This window comes from Protopterus annectens, chromosome 8.part0, assembly GCF_019279795.1.
Source record: "Protopterus annectens isolate FY-2018-M chromosome 8.part0, PAN1.0, whole genome shotgun sequence".
Classification (NCBI taxonomy): Eukaryota; Metazoa; Chordata; order Ceratodontiformes; family Protopteridae; genus Protopterus; species Protopterus annectens.
The window spans coordinates 1,118,708,527-1,118,729,103 of record NC_056741.1 but is presented as its reverse complement, the minus strand read 5'-3'; the positions used below and the strand labels follow the sequence as shown (position 1 = coordinate 1,118,729,103).

The 20,577-nt window shown below is 42.3% G+C and overlaps 1 protein-coding gene across 1 annotated transcript in view; it reads right to left on the bottom strand.

The window, feature by feature from the left end:
- The window catches only part of ATP8B2 (ATPase phospholipid transporting 8B2), a gene marked incomplete in the record, with an annotated part of 2,601,455 nt that overhangs the window by 1,058,485 nt on the left and 1,522,393 nt on the right, over positions 1 to 20,577 (bottom strand). Inside the window, 1 exon segment of the mRNA XM_044080643.1 lies at positions 3,520 to 3,685. Within this exon segment, the coding sequence (XP_043936578.1) occupies positions 3,520 to 3,685 (166 nt within the window).

Genomic DNA, 20,577 nt, shown 5'->3' with positions numbered 1-20,577 from the left:
CTGATGGTTCAAAGAGTTTCTGAGCAGACCTCCCAACTGTCCCAAATTACTCGGTTTTTATCGAGTTTTGGGGTCCAAATAATGTGGTGCCATGATTCCCAATTGGCACCTCTTAATTTCCGATTTTTTGCAGGTCTTTTTAATTTTCCGCGCTTTTGGGGCTGACGTCATCATGTGCGAGATGACGTCAGCACAGTCAGCTAGATCAGCCAGTCGGAATTGAGCTCTAGGGCTTTCCCGGCTGGCTGTTTCAAATCCGGCTTGCTAGCAACTAGAGTGTGAGCTGGTATATGAATGCAAGTCTGGCCGAGTGGATTTTACTTACGAACGCAAGTTTGGCCAAGTGGATTATTTTATTTTTCCCTGCTGCTGCTAAGTGCGATGGAGTTTAACGACAAACACTCAGATCTTATGCTGCTTCTAAGGTACTGTGTTACTTCAAGAGTGTGTGTGTGTGTGTGTGTGTGTGTGTGTGTGTGTGTGTGTGTGCGCATGACTGAAGGCTTGAATTCACTAAATAACTACTATTAAACTTTTCAGTTGGACTTTACCCTGCCCTATAAATCCTTCAAGCAGTACATTTTTGTAGTGACATGGAAGAATTAATTGGTAAAGGAGCATCTTAGAAATAATTAAAGTAGCAGCTTTACTACCAGTCAGCATACTGCTGTGATGTTCTTATGCTTAAGTGGCATTCCAAAACACATTTAATTAGCTGGACTATGCATGTCACTTTCTTGGTGGGGGCTTCCCTTGACCCTCTGATTACTTTATACATCCCAAAAGGATAAAGTGCGTGTGTGTGTGTGTGTGTGTGCGCGTGTATGTGTGTGTGAATGAGTGTGACTGAAGGCTTGAATTCACTAAATAATGACAGGCATTTGAATTTCAGACTTCGTATTCTTCAGTAAATAAATGGTAACACACAACCTCTTATACTAGCAATTTTCTAAGTTAATAAAATCAGTATTCCCCTATTATTGGCTTTGTCCAGGTTTTTTGTGCTAAGACGTTGACACCTGAGGTGACAAGTGAGAACTTAATTCAGTAAATGATAGTCATTTACGTTTCAGTCTTCCTGTCTTTCAGGAAACTGCTGATTTGGCATAGTGGTATGTTGCTCTAGCCTCTGACTGTAGTGCATAGGGTCCTGGCTGAGTTCAAGACTCTGTAGTAAAATGCATGGTGGTAACACAACATTGTATTCTAGCAACTTTCCAAAATTATACAAGCAATGTTTAAAATGTGTCCCCGATTTGTGGCCTTTTGTCTATATATAAAATAAATATATATAAATATATATATACATTTATATTGTATGTATGTGTAAGTAGACTTTTATGATGGAAATGTTTTGAAGTGGGCAGTTTTGTCATTATTGGTTCATGCATTTTGTTTCATTGCCTACTGGAAAAATGTTCAAACACGTTTAAAATGTGGTCTAACTTAAGTCTTAACAAGTGTGCTGTATTATACAAGGAATTTGATTTAATAAAGTCAGGAAGGTGCATCAATGAACCCATGTATGTTTCTTGTTTTGTGTACAAGCAAGGGGCCTATGATTTGAAAACAGCCCAAAGGTAATCTTTATCCACTACTGGCCAGATGCATTTTCTTTGGATATGGCGTGGGTTTAAATGCTGTTTCAATGAATGAGTTTCAAGGGCAGAGAAATTTTAATGCCACGTCTATTTTCATTGTGCGACAGTATTGCTTTGTTTGGCAGATATCTTAGTGTTTTTGTGCATTGTGCTATAAAATATAAAAATAATATCCAAATAATCCTTGAAGTAAAGCAGTATGCACACATTAGTGTTTAAGGTAAATGGGGTAAAACAGCCAGGTGATGGGACACTGGAATGGCTGCAGGGGAACTCTTGTGCCATATTTTGGTCGTCTGTTCTTCGGTTTGCATTTGAAAGTTGGTATCTCACAATTCCATTGGAGTGGGTGGGGTTACGCAATAATGTATGCAAATTTTATGTTAATCAGCATACAAATTTGTACCTATTTTTCACGGACCTTGTCCAGACTTTTGATTTTTCCAGGTTGAGAGGTATGTTTCTGACTTAACCCTTGCAACAAGACCATCAAATCCCGAGGTGGGGAGGCAATGGGTCCTTCACTGTGGCTTAAGCACGAAAGTACCTTTTAGAAAAGCCTTGCACAACTCTGAAGAAGCTAATGATGAAGCAATTTTTCCTGAGGAAAATTATTTATGGCTGCCAACTACACTGACAGTAGAAAAAAATAGATCCTTTTTGAAAAATGGATGCTAAAAATGTTAGAACCACAGAGACAGGAGCAGTGAAGGGGTCCATTTCAGAGTTAAGGATCTTATGCCCACTCAAGTGCATTTTTGAAACCCATTGGATTCTAAGCCATAATACTAGACTGGTGTTAACTAAAAGCACAAGAATGATTAATAAGAAAAAGAGAAAGGAATGTTTTTTTATTTTAACTACCAACAATGGTAGGTAAAGAAAATACCCTCTAGAGGGTAGAAATGAGAAAGGAAAATAAATAGGAAAAAGTACCAACAATGATACCAACAGCTACCGGAGGCAGAAGATACAGAGAAAAAAGGTACCGCAAAGTAAAGAACTCAAAAAATCATTAACTAGGTAGGGGAGGTGGATGCAATAGGAAGATAGTAAGCCAAGAAGCTCTAGAGATTAAAACTTTTGACATACAGTAAGGGAAAACACCCAAAAAAGCTATAGGAGATGGATCTGCTTCTGTAGTGATATGGTGGCAAAAGAGATATGAGGTTATAGGAGGCTGACTGCAGCTTTATGGGTAAAGGGAAGAGCTCGGGTGTTGGATCCAAGTGTCCTGTAAATACAGCCAAGTCAGATCCGATACCCATACATATACTCATTGAGGAATGAATGAAAAGGACATCATCAGATCAAGATTTTAAAGTGCAAAAACTTGTATCACAAGGACACACTGGCTCAGGAAATGGCAAAGCTAAACTTTTTATTACTAAGCTTAAATCCCAAGCAAGGCTAAATTCCAGTCTGGAAGCTTCATCTGAAACAGACAAAGAAAGGTATAATAACTATCAATTGTGCTACCACTTTCCTTAGACAGGATACAGTTAAAGGCAGAAGCAGACAAGAAATTAACTTTGACCTTATTGTAGAAATGAACTTTTACCTTATTGCACTTATACATCATGAGGAGAAAGCAGGAAACGTTTTAAGCATTTTCCTCCTACCCAACAGCATACCTTTTTCACTTTAAAGTCCGTTTCTTTGCAACGATAAAAAAAAAAAAAAAGGAAAACTGTACTGGCAACTTCAGAAACCAGCATTGAGCTTCAGCACTGTGCGATCTGTATATCTAAATAGGGGTAAAGACATGCTGACTTATCAAATGGCAAGGACAAACAGGAGCAGGAATAGCTGATGAAAACAAACCTGGTGACAATATAAAGGAGCAATTAGGAGCACCATTACTTGGTTTATCGGAGGGGAATTGAATAAACCAGTAACCACTACACTACATCCTTACCTTCACTTTTCTCTTCTGACATGACAGTGTGACAAAGTGACAGCAGCCTGAAAAACTCATGGACAAACTGATTCCCAAGCTTCACTGCTTCCAGGAGACTGGGGTCATAGAAGGTAAACTTCTTATCAGCCAAAGGGTTGAAGGAGAAATCAACAGGTTCACATCTCTGCCAAAAAGAAACACAAAACAATCAAGTAACATCTACAGAGTTTATAGAATACAAATCAGTCACAACTAAGGAATTTACAAGGCCCGTGACCAACGTGCAAAACTAAAACATTCAGCATCAAAGAAGCTATCTTTATAGTCAAGTATACTCAGTAAAGAAAAATTAAAATGGCACCTGTTATCACAGAATAAAATATGCACTGAAACATAACTTTTACTACAGCAAACCTGTTTTTGAACTGTTAAGATGATTTACACACAACTTTCACTCATCATGTACATGGGTCACTCAGATAGCAATGCAACAGACTGCCATTATACCACTAAAAGTAAAAAAATCAAAAGATCAAGCATCGTTTCAATCTAGTGGACAAAGCATCCCAACATTCTACATACAGAGTAAAGCTTTACCTAGTACAAAAGAAAGTACATTTCATATCTTACACACTACCACATTTCAGGGCAACATAACTTATAAATGGATGATAGCCTTTACAGTTATCAACATGTCTTTGTTTTTACTACTGTCTTAGCACTACACTGTTATTTTTGATTCCACAGCCTTAAACGAAAAACCAAGCAAACAGGTTACTTACATGTAACCATAATTAGAAGCGCCACGTCAAGCTCAAATAATTAACAGGAAATCATGATGCATACATCCCGCAGCTCATACGCATACATGTTGCACCATTTCAAAGTTTTACATACTGAATGCAAGATCAGGTGTCATTATACTCATGATCGATACAAAATATAGCATCTGCCTTTTAAAATCATAGCAGAGGACTGGAAAGATCAACTTATTTTCTCAGAAAATAAGGTCTTCAGATGTTAATCCCTTACAGTCAGTAACAAGGATCTTTGTAGAGGCATTGTATGTAACCTTAATGTAAATACCCATAAGCAGGTATACATTTATGAAAAAAATAAAAATCTAGGAGAAGCTAGGTTACCTCTGAGGCAAAAGTCACAGTATTAAAATCAGGCAGATTGAGAGTATGGGTGTCACTTAATAAAAAAGACAATCTGGATGCTCTGTGGGGAAATAAATAATATTCTTCTCTATTCACAGGACAGCATATGCATTCAAATATTATCAGCTGAAAAATGCATCTGTGATTCACAACTCGCATTCTTGGAAATGTCTAGAACTCTATGATGCTCTCCAAATAAATATGCTAGATAAAGTTTTACATATCCAAGTAACAGTTCAACTGATGATGTACACCACACAAAACCATCACAGATGGTATGAGTGGTTGAATTAATTACAATGTGCATACGTGTTTATGTACTGGGAGTATGGTCTTAGTAGCAACCATGTATGTGGATGCTGGTATGAATTATTAAAATTTTTTTGCAAATACTAGGTGCAACATCCTTGCTAAGTAATGAAAAAAATGCCTAGAACAGATCTGCCATGATGCAAATAAAACCCAATAGCTGAGGACAACCATCTTGAAACAGTCTGTTCTGACAGAGATTTCTCCTTTCTGTCCCATCATATGACAAAATGAAATTTATATACTCACCATAATGACAGATCCGTGTTGTCCTATTTTCATCTGATTCAACTGCTGGGACTCTGACCTAGTCTCAGCACCTCTAAACCTTCAAATCCAGGGCTCTGACTCCTGCCTTATCCATAATTCCCTCTCCTTCCTCAAAATACCCCAGATCGAGTTTACCTAACATAAGGTTATAGGTTTCCAATATTTGAGCCAATTAAACACTATGTACGATACAAAAGGGGGGCCCATGTAAAGAAAAGGAACCAATCTGTTGAGGTTACATTAGCAAGAGTACCCTAGGGTACCATTTTTCTTCAAGGAACAGGTGTCCATTTGGAAATGGTAAGGAGGGAGGGATGTTGAATCACACGAAAATAGAAGATGGCTCTCTCATTATGGCGAGTTCATAACTTCATATCCACTGTTGTCCATTTTCTTCTGATTCAACTGCTGGGACAGATTCCCTAGCTACTAATTTGTTTGGGTGGAATCAAGGAAGGCTATTCTTGAGAACAGCAGAGACAAAAGAGGTACGAGATCTGGACTGTACATTCAATTTGCAATGAGACACAAAGGCAATGGAAATTGGAAGGCTACTTTAGAACTGTGCAAGTTGCTACTGCCCTTGTCAAATGAGCTGTCGGTTTAATGATTAATGACCAACCTAATTTGTCATAAATGTAATACAATTAGAGAGCCGTCTTTAAAAAGTGACATTGGAAATGCCATATCCCAGTTTAGCTTTAGATAATGCAACAAACAATTGAGCCAACTTTCTGAAATCTTTAAATGTCTTTCGATATCACTGTTGTAGTATTTCTTTACTATAGGGATCTCCCACCCAGGGCAGCCCGACATTTGGCCAGTATACCAAAGTCCTGTGATCCTGTACGCACTGTACATCACACACATGCTCCCCACACAGGACATACTGCATAAATTTGATGCATGGATGCAGTTACCCAGAACTTTTTTGCTGCCGGTCTGAACACCTTGTTGCTGTGCTGAATACCTAGCCATCAGATAACAGCCCTGTTGGGGTTGTTTTTTTCTTTTCTTTACCTAGCATTCATGCCATCTAAGAAGGGAAAATGTCAGTGTGGGAGGCAGATTCCCCATAAGGGTCATCAGATACAGTGTCTCTTGATTTGGATGCTTCTCACAAACATACCCCACTTGTAGTACCTGTAAAGCACTTGTGCCTAAGATACTCAGAAGCTGTTTGTCTTCCCTGGCCATTTATCTTGAAAACCAATGGCTTAAACAGTTAGCCAGAGTAATATGGCAGAATTTATTAACCCAGAGATATTTACACTAGGTAAGAAGAATGCCAAGAATTCTCTTCCAGATTCTTTAGCTGTCCAGCTTCCACCATATGCCCCTCTAGAAGAGGATAATAGCTCTGTAGGCTGTTTAGCATCTATATCAAATTCCTCTGCCTCAACCCTGTCAGAGGCCAGATGGAGCCATCTTTTCACATGTCTTCTGAGGCTTTAAAGGCATTTGCTCTGGATATCTAGGGGAGACCATGGTTGATTTCCTCTGAGGGTCCTAGAAGGATTCTGCAGATATTGGTCAAGGAGGAGATTCTGGGTACTCTTTCTGAATCACACCAAGGGTCAGAAAGTACAATTGTGGACACTTACCATAAATGGAGACATTCGAATGCATTAACTGTTGCAGTCATCACACCTGGATTTATCTGCCAGCAGGTAGCCCTCAGTCGGTCCGAATACCAGAGTCTTGGGATTTCTGTATCGGATGCTGTCGCCTCTTCCATGACGTCAGGTCATCAGGGGTATAAAACATGCAGCCGATGCCATTACATCAGTTTTTCTTGCCCCAGATGTTAGGAGCCCCCAAAATAGGAAGTAATTACATGGTGTGGAAATCCTCCAGTAAAAAGTAAATACCATAGCCATAAGATATGGCCAAAAAGAGGACAGGCAGAAAGTCTAGAAAAGTCAGGGGGCTGGAGGGAGGATAACCAGGACTGCAACAGTGAATACACTCGAACATCTACATTTATGGTAAGTGTACACAACTGTACTATGTTCTTCGTGTTTCACTGTTGCAGTCATCACACTTGGGTTATCTGCCTGCAGATAGCCCTTAGTCGGCCCGAATACCAGAGTCTTGGGATTTCTGCGTTGGATGCTGTTGCCTCTTCCATGACGTCAGGTCATCAGGGGTATAAAACATGCAGCCGATGCCATTACATCAGTTTTTCTTGCCCCAGATGTCAGGAGCCCCCAAAATAGGAAGCAATTACATGGTGTGGAAATCCTCCAGTAAAAAGTAAATACCACACCTATAATATATGGTCAAAAAGAGGATTGGTAGAAAGTCTAGAAAAGTCAGGGGGCTGGAGGGAGGGTAACCAGGACTGCAACAGTGAATACACTCTAACATCTACATTTATGGTAAGTGTAAACAACTGCACTATGTTCTTCGTGTTTCACTGTTGCAGTCATCACACTTGGGTTGATTCCCAAAGCTGAGTAAGGGTGGAGGCAGTCAAGAAGTATTAGGGCTGGCTAGTAGGCCTTTTAAGACTGCTGTGGCAAATCCAGCTCTGGATTTGGAAAAGACAGGCAAGTGGTAATGCTTGGTGAAGGTGTGTACAGAACTCCAGGTTGCAGCTTCCAGGATGTCTCTGGTAGGGACTCCCCTGAGCAATGCTGTAGAAGTTGAGGTAGCCCTAGTGGAATGAGTTCTGATCCCCTGTGGAGTAGGCTTTCCATGGTGTTTGTAGCAGAAATGGATGCAATGTGCTATCCATTTGGAAATGGTTTGCTTTGAAATGGCCTTGCCCTCTGCCTCTGTAGCAAAGCTGACTAGCAGCTGGTCAGATTTTCTGAAAGGCTTAGTCCTGTCAAGGTAGAACCTGAGCTGTCTGTGCACATCCAAGGAGTGCAGGATCCTCTCCCTTTTTTTCTGAGGACTAGGGAAAAAAGGTTGGTAAAAGGATGGATTGGTTTAAAACCACACTGGATACCACCTTGGACATAAATGATGGGTTAGTCCTGAGGGAGACCCTGTCAGCATGGAAAATAATGAAGGGTTCCACAGCCATTAATGCCTGTAGTTCAGACACTCTTCTTGCTGAAGTGTTGGCTAGAAGTAAGGCTGTTTTCCAAGAGAGGAATTTAACTCTGCCATAGCAGCAGGTTCAAAAGGGGGAAGTGTGAGCTTCTCTAGTACAAAGTTAAGGCCCCAGGCAGGGGTGGGAGCTCTCCTCAGGGGTCTTAAATTATTAGCTCCTCTCAGGAACTGTTTGATCAGAGGGTGAGAAGAGAGAGGTGGCTCAGTACTGTAATGAGCCGAGATGGCCAAGGCATGAATCTTAATGGATGAAAAGGATAGGCCTTTGTGGAGCAGCTCTGCTAGGTAATCTAGGATTTGAGGTAAGGAGGGCACGGCTGTGTCCTTTCCTAGAGACTGGCTCCAAGAACAGTATCTTTTCCTCTTTTCCACTTTTCTGAATAGGATTTCCTAGCACTAGACCTTCTGGCCTTAAGGATGACGTCCAGCACCTGTTTGCTGAGGGTTGCTGGTGGTGTGATCAGGGAATAAAGCCAGGCTGCAAGGTTCAGTGTTTGCAGCTGAGGATGCAAAATCTGTCTCCCCTGCAGGGACAGCAGGGAGGGGGTCTGATGTAGGTGCCAGGGTGGCACTGCTGTCAGACTGCGTAGGAGTGGGTACCAGTGCTGGCATGGCCAGTCTGGTGCAATAAGGATTGTCCTTGATCTGTCCTGCTTGATCTTGATTAGTACTTTTGAGAGGAGGGGCAGAGGGGGAAAGGCATAAATTGAGAGGTTTTCCCATGTAAAGGATAGGGCATCCACTCGCCATGCTTGGCTGTGGGGATTTCCGGTGCAAAATTTGCTCAACTGATGGTTTTGGGGGGAGGCAAAGAGGTCCACCTCTGGTGTCCCCCACCTGTTGATTAGAAGTTTGAATGAGTTGGGTTCCAATTTCCACTCGTGTGGGTCCAGTAGAGTCCTGCTTAAGTCATCTGTCAGTGAATTTTGTTTGCCTGGCAGGAATTGAGCTTGCAGGTGCACTTGGTTGCTCAAGGCCTTGTTCCACAGGGCCACGGCTAACCTGCAGAATGGGTAGGAATGAGTTCCCCCCTGCTTGTTTATGTACCACAACTGTGGTGATGTCTGTCTTTATGAAGAGTTGTCCTGGAAGGATAAGGTATTTGAAGGCTGTCAGAGCATTCTTTACAGCTAACATTTCTTTTTGAGTGATATGCAGGTGAATTTGTCCTGGGCTCCATTTGCCTTGAATGCATTTGCCTGCCATGTGAGCCCCCCATGCATAGTCTGATGCATATGCTGTCAGGGTTTGGGCAGCGAGGGGTTGATTGAAAGCAAGTCCCTTGTTGTGGTGCAAGCCTCTGCCCACCAAAGGAACTCTGCCCTTAGACAAGGAATGATAGGAATCAGTGATTCCAAGTCCTGAGAATGTTGACACCAGAGACTAAGTACCTCTGAAGTTTCCTCATATGCAGTCTTGCATATGGAATTAGTAGAATGCATGAGGCCATGAACCCTAGGGCTTGCAGTATTTTTCTTGCAGATAGTTGGGTTTTGGTGGCCATTAGTTTGAAGTAGTTTATCAAATGAACCTGCTTTTCTGGAGTGAAGAATGCCATCTGGGAAGTTGTGTTCAAACTTGCTCCCAGGAATACAATCTTTTGGCTGGGCACCAGATGTGATTTCTCTTCATTGATGGTGTACCCCAGAGAAGTTAGAAGTCTCTTTACAAATGCCAGGTGCTGAAGTAGCAATTCCTGACTGTCCGCCTGAATCAGGCAATTGTCCAAGTATGGGCAAATTTTAATATCTCTCTGCCTGCAGTATGCAATGGGCTGGAGCCAGGTACTTTGTGAATACCCTGGGCACAGTAGATAAGCCAAAGGAAAGTGCATAGAGGCTTTCCTGAACCGTAGATATTTCCTGCAAGATTCCCTTATGGGGATGTGCAGATAAGCTTCTTTTAAGTCTAGGGTGACTAGCCAGGAGTCCTTGGCTAGCATAGGAAACAGCTGTTGTAGAGTAAGCATTTTGAATTTTGGGACCACCAGGAAGGTGTTGAGAATGGACAGATCCAAGATAGGGCACCATGAGCTCTCTTTTCTGGGCAGCATGAACAGTCTGGAGTAGAAACTCTGTCCCCTCTGCTCTACTGCAAACAGGTTGAATAGCCCTGATACTGAGAAGAGAAAGTACTTGCTTTTGAGCCTCTGCCCACTGGTTTGGAGGAAGGTCTGGCAACCCGCTTGGGGTTGGCAGTGAGTGGAAGTAGAATCTGTATTCCTGAGATACAATGTTTAGGACCCATCGGTCTTGGGTAATGGACATCCTGTTTTTTGCATTCAGGGTGAGTTTTCCTCCAAGGGGTGTATGTACTTGGGCATGACTGGGAAGGATGACAGACAAGTCACTGTGAACTTTTTCCATAAGGGGGTGGCTTACTACACCCTGTTTTTGAGGTGGGAGCACTTCATTGCTTAGATTTCTGCATACCCTGAGACTGTAGTCTTGGTGGTCTGTTGCCCCTGGGTTTGGACTGAGAAGGCCTGGGAGGGACTGGAAAGGACCAGTTTTTTGAAGGAGAATGCCTCCTGAATCTAGGTAGCCACACCTGTAAGAAATCTTTAGCAGTTTGCATAGAGTTAGCTTTTTCCTCATATTTTTAAGAAGTTCTTCTGCTTTTGTGCCAAACAAATGTTCCTGGTTTAATGGAGCATCTAGTAATTTTGCTTTGACATGGTCTGGCAAGATTTGTTCCTTCAGCCAACCATGCCCTCTCAGTACAGACCTAGTGACAGCAGCCCTGCAAGATGCTTCTAAGGCATTAAAACCACACTGCAATGTATGTTTACTAACTTGGTTTGCAGAATGCATGGACTCTTGTAAATCTTTATTTTCTGCACAATCTGGAAGCAACAACATTTTCTGTTTAATTAGTTCCATAATATGCTGCTGGTACCTCAACATGTGAAACTGGCAATTTCAAGCCCTTATGGCAAGAGTTGCAGAGGTATATACCTTCTTACCCCATCTGTCTAAAGCTCTATAATCCCTGTCCAAAGGGGTAGGGTTTTTGGCTGTAGTAGCCTTAATACTTTTAGGTCCCTGGGAAATGGTCTCTGGATCTGCAGTGGGATTCTTAGAGAAATTTGTGTGAGTCAGGTACTCTTATAGTACTTGTCAGGCTTTCTAGGAGCTGGTGGTAAAGTATCAGGGGTAAGACTGGATTCCATGAAGACAATCTACAATATCCAGGACAGGGAGTATAGCTAGAGGCCTGTGCTGAGGCAAGTCTAAAAATTCGCTGAGTCTCTTTTTGGACTGTGGGTAGTCCTGGCATTCCCAGCGGAAATGCTCTCTAAAGGTATGCAACTTTTCACCAAAAGAAAAGTCCTCTGGAGGGGAGGCAGAGGGAATGGAATCCTCTGCATCTAAATCCTCATAGGTAGATAAGGAAATGTCCTGGTAATCAGAGGGATCAGATTCATCTAACTCATGGTCTGTAGAATCAGAAGGAAAATCAATCCTTTGCCTTTTAGAGGGGGAAAGCTGGCTTCCCCTAATTAAAGTTATAAGGTCTTCAGCCATTCTAAGCATTTGTTTCTGTGGCATGAGAGCTTGAGCATGCGCTTTGGTCATCGGTTTTCTAGGCGTAGTGCGAACTCTGGGCCTGAGAAACTCGGTAGTTTTAGTCAGAAATGAAGTACACTGTTTAATATGATCATCGGAAGGTCGGAATACACCTTCAGAAGCCGGTGCCTGCACAGCAGCTCCAGACCCATCCAAGGTAGAGACATCCGCAGATTCCATAGTTGAAGAAGCATCTTGCTGCATACCAGACTCTGAATGGGTCGCAGCAGAGGCCTGCAAATCTGTAGAAGTGGGTATCAGGGGCTGCAAAAGCGACTCACTGAGTACCGGCGGACTGGCGACCAGCTTAATGGAAGCGTCGTCAGCAGTTTTGGACCTATGCGGTCTGCCTCTGTCTTTATCCTTACATTTTTTTCGGAAGTTCGGTATTCGGATGGCTTATCGAAGCCATTTCGGAATATGGAGAATGAGAGCGAAAGAATTTAGCGATAAAGATAGCCCAACAACAAATAGTTTGAGCGTTAAACAAGGCACAAAACTGACAGAGAAACTTTGTGGTCTGGGCCTAAACAGGTGACTCAGTAAGAATGAAAATCTCTGTGAGGTATTTGCTTTCCACAGGCAAGACAAATGTTAACTTTTTCTGACATCGGTTAGAGCAAGAAAAAAGGATCACCAACGGGGTACTTAGCTTTAGAAGACTTCAGGTTTGAAACTCGAACAATGAAAATTTCAGGTAGCGGATGACTGGCACTTGCGAACTGCTTCTGCTTTGGGCTCCCACGCGGCAAGAAAAGCTGATGTAATTGCATCTGCTGCATGTTCTATACCCCTGACGACCTGATGTCATGGATGAGGCGACGGCATCCAATCTCAAGACTCTGGTATTCAGGCAGACTGAGGGCTCCCTGTAGCCAGATAACCCAAGTGTGATGACTGCAACAGTGAAACAAGAACATCCTCTGATATTTGTTAGGGCTGGCATCCCTTCCAAGAAAAGATAAAAGATGAAGCATGTTCGTCCTAAAGATCCTCAAAGGGAATGGCAAGAGTTTACTCAGGGCTTCTTTTCCGTCTTGATGGCCCTGACCTCTAACCCTTCTAAATGGCCTAGGGAACCAGATTCCTTGATCACTGACTTTATATATTGCTCATCTCAACTTGTACAGTGTTTACATGTGGAAGGTCCCCTAAAGCTATGGAAGCTACCAGTCATCATCCTTGGCAAGATATGTCCCATACAGTTTAAGTTACTGGAATGATGATCTAATGATGAACATATGCTGTAGTTATCCCACTCTCCAACGGAGGAACTACCGATGACCATGGTAACAAACCTACAAGTCTACCCAGCTTTATCTGTAAAGGAATGGAGGTCATCATTATAAACCTCATTAACAAGAACATAAATTAATCTACAGCCCCTACACCCAAACCAGACTGAGTTTGTTAAATGCAGATTTTGCTTCCTAAATTGAGCAGACTTCTTTGAACAAGTCAGTGATGTATTGCATGCGCGGAAATCAGAACACTATGTTTACCAAAACCTCTGTCACCATCCTACACTTTGTAATTACTGACAAGCTAATCAAATTAAGTGTAAACCTTTATGCGACACACTGGGTAGCAAACTGGCTTACTGACAGAACTCAATGCATTAGTGTCGGGGGCACACTCCTAAAAAGGATCATTACTAGTGACATCCCTTAGGATTCTGTCCTTGGGACGCTTCTCTTCGGTGTTTACTTCTCTGACATCAAAAGTCTGTGTCTGACCAAGTTTGCGAATGACTCCATCACTCTCTTTAGATGACTCCTAGATTCTAAAGGAGGGGTTACACATAAAAATAAATGGTGACAGGATCACTGCCTTAAGGTAATTGCCAAATTACAGTTTTAAATGTAAACTTTCCATAGCAGCAGATGTTCTAAATAGACCATTGCTGCAGTAGCCTAAGCTATTTGGGTCCTCGTGACCAGCCATTTTTCAAAGCTTCAATGTGTCTTCCGTGCACTCTGTTAAGTAGGAAATGCAGCAGAAGTTTAAAAGGAAGACAACTGTGATTTACTGCATAAACCTATAAATAAGTGAATGGGGAATGAAAATGAGTAAATGAGGATAGGCAGTTAATAACAAGAAGGTGTACATGTGGGGAGGAAACACTACATCACAGATATGTTGCTTTTTTAAGCAACAGCCCCTACATAAAAAATAGAGTGAAAAAGTGGAGGAGAGTATGAGAGGATAAAGAGTAAAGTCTGGAGACGAACATACTGGAAATAGAAGGAATCAGTAAAGATCTACATTAATGAATGTAACAGTGATATCTCAGCTTATCGTAAAACAGGGTTGATATGATCAAATTGCATGACAGGAGCCTCAGATAATGACAGAAGAAATGAATAATGCCTAGAAAAGTTAACTAAGAAAAGGTATGCTGACAGAAGGCATAAGGAACAGAGGACTCTAATGCAAAATATTGCACTGTCATGGTTATAGCCGGAATGGAGACTGGCAGAACTGTATAGCGAATTGAACTCTGGAGAAGGACGTTGGTAATGTATATCTGCATACAGTTTTAGGAAAAGGGTGAGGGTGGGAGGGAAAAGCAGAAAAAGATTGGAAAGAAAGGGAAGAAGCAAAGGTGAGGCCTCCATGTATCTAGACAGTAACGAAAGAAGAGAGACAAGTGGAGAAAAAACAGGTAGGGTGGAGTGCAATCTTAAATATGAAGACAGTAGAAGGAAAAACAAACAGAACTTCAAGATGTTGGGCCAGAAAATATAGGATACACAATCCTGAAATGTTAATGGGCAAAATGATGAGGGAAAGCATATTAGGGCAATTAAGAAAGAGAGTGCACATTTCAACAATGCAGGAAAGCCACCTTTCCAATGAGGATCTTAAATAATGAGAGGTGGAGGTTATAACTTATTGGCAAAATCAGCATGGGGAATGACAAAAATAAGGGCACTGGTCATTTTAAAAAAAAGATAACATGGCCAATGAAAATAGAGGGAGATTTGCAGGTATCAAGGGTAAAATAAATGAAGTCATGATCACATCAGTTACAATGCATGTCCCTCCAACTATAAGAATACAAGTGCTAAGGAGTATGTTGACAGAAATACAATTTTGAGATGGTATAACAGTACATATAGGAGATCGGAAGAGAGTGAGATGGGCAGACAGGATGTGGATACAAGTCCAAAAAAGTTGGAGAATGACAAGGGAGAGAAGATTTGTAGTGATGGATACATGGAGACTGAAAAACACATGCAGGAGATGGGGGGGGGGGGTGATGGATACATGGAGACTGAAAAACACAAGTATGGGGGAGGAAGGGTATACCTTTTACTCACGTAGGCACCAAAGTTAGGCACAAATAGAAATAAGCTATTTGTCAGTAGAACATAGGCATTTGCTAATAGGTCACTATGTGGGCTTTCAAACTTTTCCAGTGTCACAATGATAGGGATTCAACCATGAAAACAGGAAGGGAGACAGACACACTGAAGAATACTGTCCTATCTAATGGAAAGGGAACAGAATAAAAGACTGACAGAGGATAATATAAGAAGAACTACAATATCAGTAGAGGAAGAGAGACAAAGAATGGGATGTGGTAAAGTAACAGGTTAGAGAAAGGATGCAAAAGTAAATGAGAAAGAGATACAGACAAAAAGAAATAAGGAAGTGCATACAGGAGGTGTTAAGTGAATTAAACAATTCACAAAGAGAAGAAGCAGCAGAGAACAGTGAGAGAGAGAAAGGAATATCAAAAGGATACTACAGGGATGGAAGGATCACAGCATCGGGGCAAAGAGTGTGGAAAAAGATAACTTACACTTTGACTCAGCCATGGGAAGTCTTACTCAAGAAGTGGTAACCCTCAAATAGGAGAAAGACTTAGAAAGTACTTAAAGTACAGCTGTGTAAGAATTTACCATAACAACAAATGTCTTGCTTATCACTGTTGCAGTATTCCTGATATATGGGCTGTCACCTCTGACATCCAGCCAAAGCTTTACCTTCCCAAGGCCATATGTCTGATGCATGACCTCAGCTCATATGTGCTAGGGTATAAAGATGGAAGTAAGAGCGTGGATCCTCCAAGTATCTCCAAGTCAGTGAACTGAAGACTACTGAAACAGAAGACTGGACAGCTAGGAGAGGGTAGCTTGAATTGCTATGAAAACTCCCCCATACCCATGAAACAGAGCAAAAGCTAGAGGAAAGGGGAGAGGCAACAAAGACTGAAATGAGATTGAAAAGAGGGGATGGAGAGTGAGATGGAATACTGCAACAGTGATCAACAAGACAGCTACTGTTAAGTTCTTACACAACCGTACGATGTCCTGATTGAAATCACTGTTGCAGTATTCCGGACATATTGATGATTCCCAGAGCTGGAGGAGGAAAGAAGGGTGGTTGGCTATCAAGTAGAAGAGCTGGCCAATAGTCCAGACAGGACTGGCCTACCAAAGGCTGCCCTGGACCTGCAGAAAGCATCAATTTTGCAGTATTTGGTAAATATATGCACAGAGGACCAAATGGCCACCTCCAAGATAGACTTGGAGATCATTCCTTTGTGGAAAGCCCCTTTGGAAGACACTGCCTTAGTGGGATGTGCTTTAGGGCAGGAAGGCAAGGTCTTACCATGTTGTGAGTGGCAGAAAGAAATGGCCTTTAAAATCCAAGCTGCAATAGTTTGTCTGGAGACTGGCTGTCCCATCTTAACATCTGGTCAATCTTTCTGAAGGATTTAGTCTTATCCAAATAAAATGCGAGTTGCCTGTGAATGTCCACAGAATACAAGATCCTTTCCCCCATTTTGGGGATTGGGAAAGAAAGTGGGAAGATGAACAGCCTAATTTGTGAGATAGCACATTCACTACTTTAGTCATGGAAGATGGATTAGATCTGAGAGACACACTGGCTTTGTATATTAAAAAAATGGGGGGTAGCCATGCCATGACAGCTTAAGTACAGAATTTTACAGACAAAGAAGAAACTAGTTCAAAGGTTGGTAGAGTAAGCTTTTCTAACACAAAATTAAGATCCCAAGGGGAAGGGATCAGTTTCCTTTGTGGGTTAAGATGCAGAATCCCATGAGGAAAATCTTGACATCTGGCTTAGCCATAAGTGGAGGGCTATGAGGGATGCAGGCACTGATAGCAGACAAGTAAGCCAACCTAACTGAACAAGTTTGCAGAGGTATCGCAGTTCTGTAGGGACCTATTTTAAGAATGGGTCCCGACTAGGTCTACAGCACCAGCAGGAAAATATCTTCCATTTTGCAGTGTAACATTTTCTAGTAATGGGTCTTCTTGGCCTCTTGTAGTACTCGTACAAACCTCCTCTGAGAAGAGATGTCATTGAGAGATTAAAATCCTATCATCCATAGGATCAGACAGAGAAAGGAAAGATTTGGGTGCATCAGCAATCCTTTTTGCGGAGTTATCGGGTCCAACTGTAGAGGAATTCTCCTGTAATTTCCCTTTCCCAGGTAAAATAGCAGGGGGAATCAATGTTGTCTTGGTCAAAGTGGCGCCAATAAAAGGAGCTTGGGTGTTTTCTTTTGAGCCTTGAGAAGAATTTATGGAAGAAGAGGCAGGAAGGTATAGAGGAACTTCCCTGTCCACAGAAAAGAGAAATCAGCTGTCCTCCAGGCTGTGGGGCAAGGGTCCTTGCAGCAGAACTGGGGGAGTGGATTTTTGTTAGTGAAGCAAAGAAGTCTACTTCAGGAGTGCCACACTAAAGTGTGCTGTTGTGGAAGACCTCTGCACAAAATCCACATGTGGATCCTCCAGGGAGTGGCTTAAGCAGACTGCCAGCACAATGTCCTGAGAAGGGATGTATATGGCTGTGAGCATGATGATCATTTGTGTTGCCAAGTTCCATGCCTTACTGCTAACCTGTATGGTTGGGAAGACCTGGTGCCTCCCTATTTGTATATGTACCACATAGTGGTGGTGTTATCTGTGTACACTTGGGAGAGGTCCTGGTTTCCAAATGTGGGAGAAAATCTGAACAGCTTGCAAAAAAGCCCTCATTTCTTTCAGGTGATGTTCCTTCAGGAGCTGGAGGTTGCCATTTCCCCTGGACTCAGTTTGATCCTCTCCATGCACCCCACTACTCGCCCAAGGTGTCTGTGTGAACTTGTTGAGGAGGAGGTATGAAAGATAACCCTGGGTTGAGGGTGACCTGACCCTTCCACTAAAGTACTTCCTACTTGATACAAAGGAGGAAAGGAATCAGTGTATCCAAGAGGTGGCAGTGCTGGGCTGGGAACATACAGATTTCAGGTACCACTGGATTTTTCTCATGTGAAGTCTGGCCATGGATAACATAGGGATGGTGGCTGCCGTAAAGCCCAAAGTCCTCAGCATTTACCTTGCACAGCAATGGGTTATGGAGGAGATGCCTTGGAAGTAGATAGACAGAGTAAGAACTGTCTCCTGGGGAAGGAAAGTATGCATATTCTATGTCTCCTGTCTGCATCTCAGAAACACCAGGTCCTGCTTGGGAAACGTGTGATGTTTTTGTAGTTTACAGTAAAACTCAGACCTGTCAGAAGATGAAGGGTGAATTGAAGATGCTTAAGAGGAATTTCTGGGAAGACAGCCTGGATTAGAAGGTCATCCGGGTAAGAAAAATTCTGAATTCCTCAAGTTCAACAGAAAGCCACTACAGGAGTGAGGCACTTTGAAAACTCCTGGGGCTGTGGAAGGACCAAAAGGCATACAAAATTGAAATAAACTGAAAATGCAAGCAGCCAGAAAAAAAGCCTGAGGAATTTCCTGCAAGGAGGACAAATGGGAAGGTGCAAGAAGGCATCCGTCAAATCTAATGACACTGAAAAAATCTGTGGGAGGGTGAAAGGTATAGTCTAAAGAGGGCATTTTGAAAGATGGAACCTTCAGCAAGTGTTCAGATTAGACAGGTCTAGGATGGTTCTTCCACTGCCCTTCTTTTCTTGGGACTAGAAAAATTCAGGAGTAAAACCCTTTTCCCTTGAATTCTTTTGGAGCTTGCTCGATGTTACCTTGATTCAAGGGGTCTTAAATAATGGGAGTCAGAATGGATATTTAGTTTTGAGGGGGTAGTGGTATGCCTCTCAGAGGGGGAATTTTTTCCCACACATGGCATAGCAGTCTCTGATGATAGAAAGAATCCACTTGTCTGTGGTAATAGCTTCTCTCCTGACCAGACCGAGCAACAGCCTTTGAGAAAGGGGGGGGGGTAATGGGGCTGAGGACAGAAGGAGGGGTGCTGCAGAGGTAGTCACAGTTTTTTGCCTCCAAAGGGTGGAATCCCAGCTGGGGTTTTTCACAGTACCTTTTTCTAGGGGGTTTTCTTTGTTTCTGAACTCTCCTAAGAGTAGTTTTAATGAAGGAGATAGCTTTAGATGGGTAGTTCCTATTGTATCTACGAACTGAGGAGACTAGGATCAGTCAGATTGGCCATCTGAGAGCCAAACAGTAAGTCTGTCTATGGCGAATCTAGAAATTTAGATTTGAAATCCTCTTGTACAGGCTCACTTTGAAGCCATGCATGTCTCTGGATAACAGCTCCGAAGAAGCATCCACAGCACTGTAACTACACTTAATATTGTGTCTGGCAATCTGAGTGGCCTCAGAAAGTAAGTTCAGCATTAATACTTAGACTCTGCTGTACGAGGATCTAATATAACTAAGGAGTTAAGGATAATGATAAAATACTTTTGAGTGCTGTAATTAACTGAGGTAAAGGCAAGGGTAACAGAGGTGTGAACCTTCTTTCCCCATCTATCCACAGCTATGTTGTCTTTGACAGTATGTAGGGCTTCAGCATTTGGCAGAAGCTTAGAGAGCTTATCAGAAGAAATTAAAACTGCAGAATGGTCTGCCACTGGTTTTTATATAGATGTTTAAGGTCATCAGGGACCTTGTAAAACCTGTCTGGTCTCTTAGGAGCTAGCGGCTGAGAATCAGGTGCAGAAGAGCAGGCCTGAAAGGCATCCCGGAAAGCCTCAAGGATGAGAAGCAGGGTGAAGTGGGAAAGAGGCAGGAGTACCCCATCTCCAAGACAGTGTAATACCTATTCTAAACATCACAGATCTGTGTGGAATGCCATTCAAAATGTTTCAGCATGATCTGTATAGTCTGCCTCAAGGAAGCTTCCTCAATAGGGGAATCGGGTGAAAGGAAGTTTCTTTCCTCAGAAGAGATTTGCTCTGAGGAATGCAGCTGACAGGAATGGTCAGAGTCATAGTCCAGCTCCTCATCAGAAAAAGAGGAAACCAGGTTATGTTTTAGAGGAGTAGCCTGAGGCTACAGAGAACCAAAGGAGAGAGTTTTCAAAGGCATAATAGTTTTGAACAACCCTTGTGAGAAGTTCATCCATGCCTCCTCCCTAGATGCTGGGGGAGAAGCCATGTGCTTAGACTTTTTTTCTTTTTAGGCATAATGTCCACCTGGATGAGATGTGGAGGTTCAGAACCATGTATGACCTCTATTACAGAGCCTGAGATCGCTTCCCCAAGTAAAATTTGAGGGACACAGTGCAGCCCTTCAGAAATGATGACACATGGTTCTTCAGATGTACTGGCAGTCTGTAAGGAGACATACCAGCCTCTGGTAACACTCAACTGAGAAGCAGCCTGACTTACTATGGGTTCTATAACCTCAGTGGTTAGGATGGAGTGAGAAACATTGGACTGTGGATCCACTTGAGGTCTCAAGTTTTTTCTTCGGCTG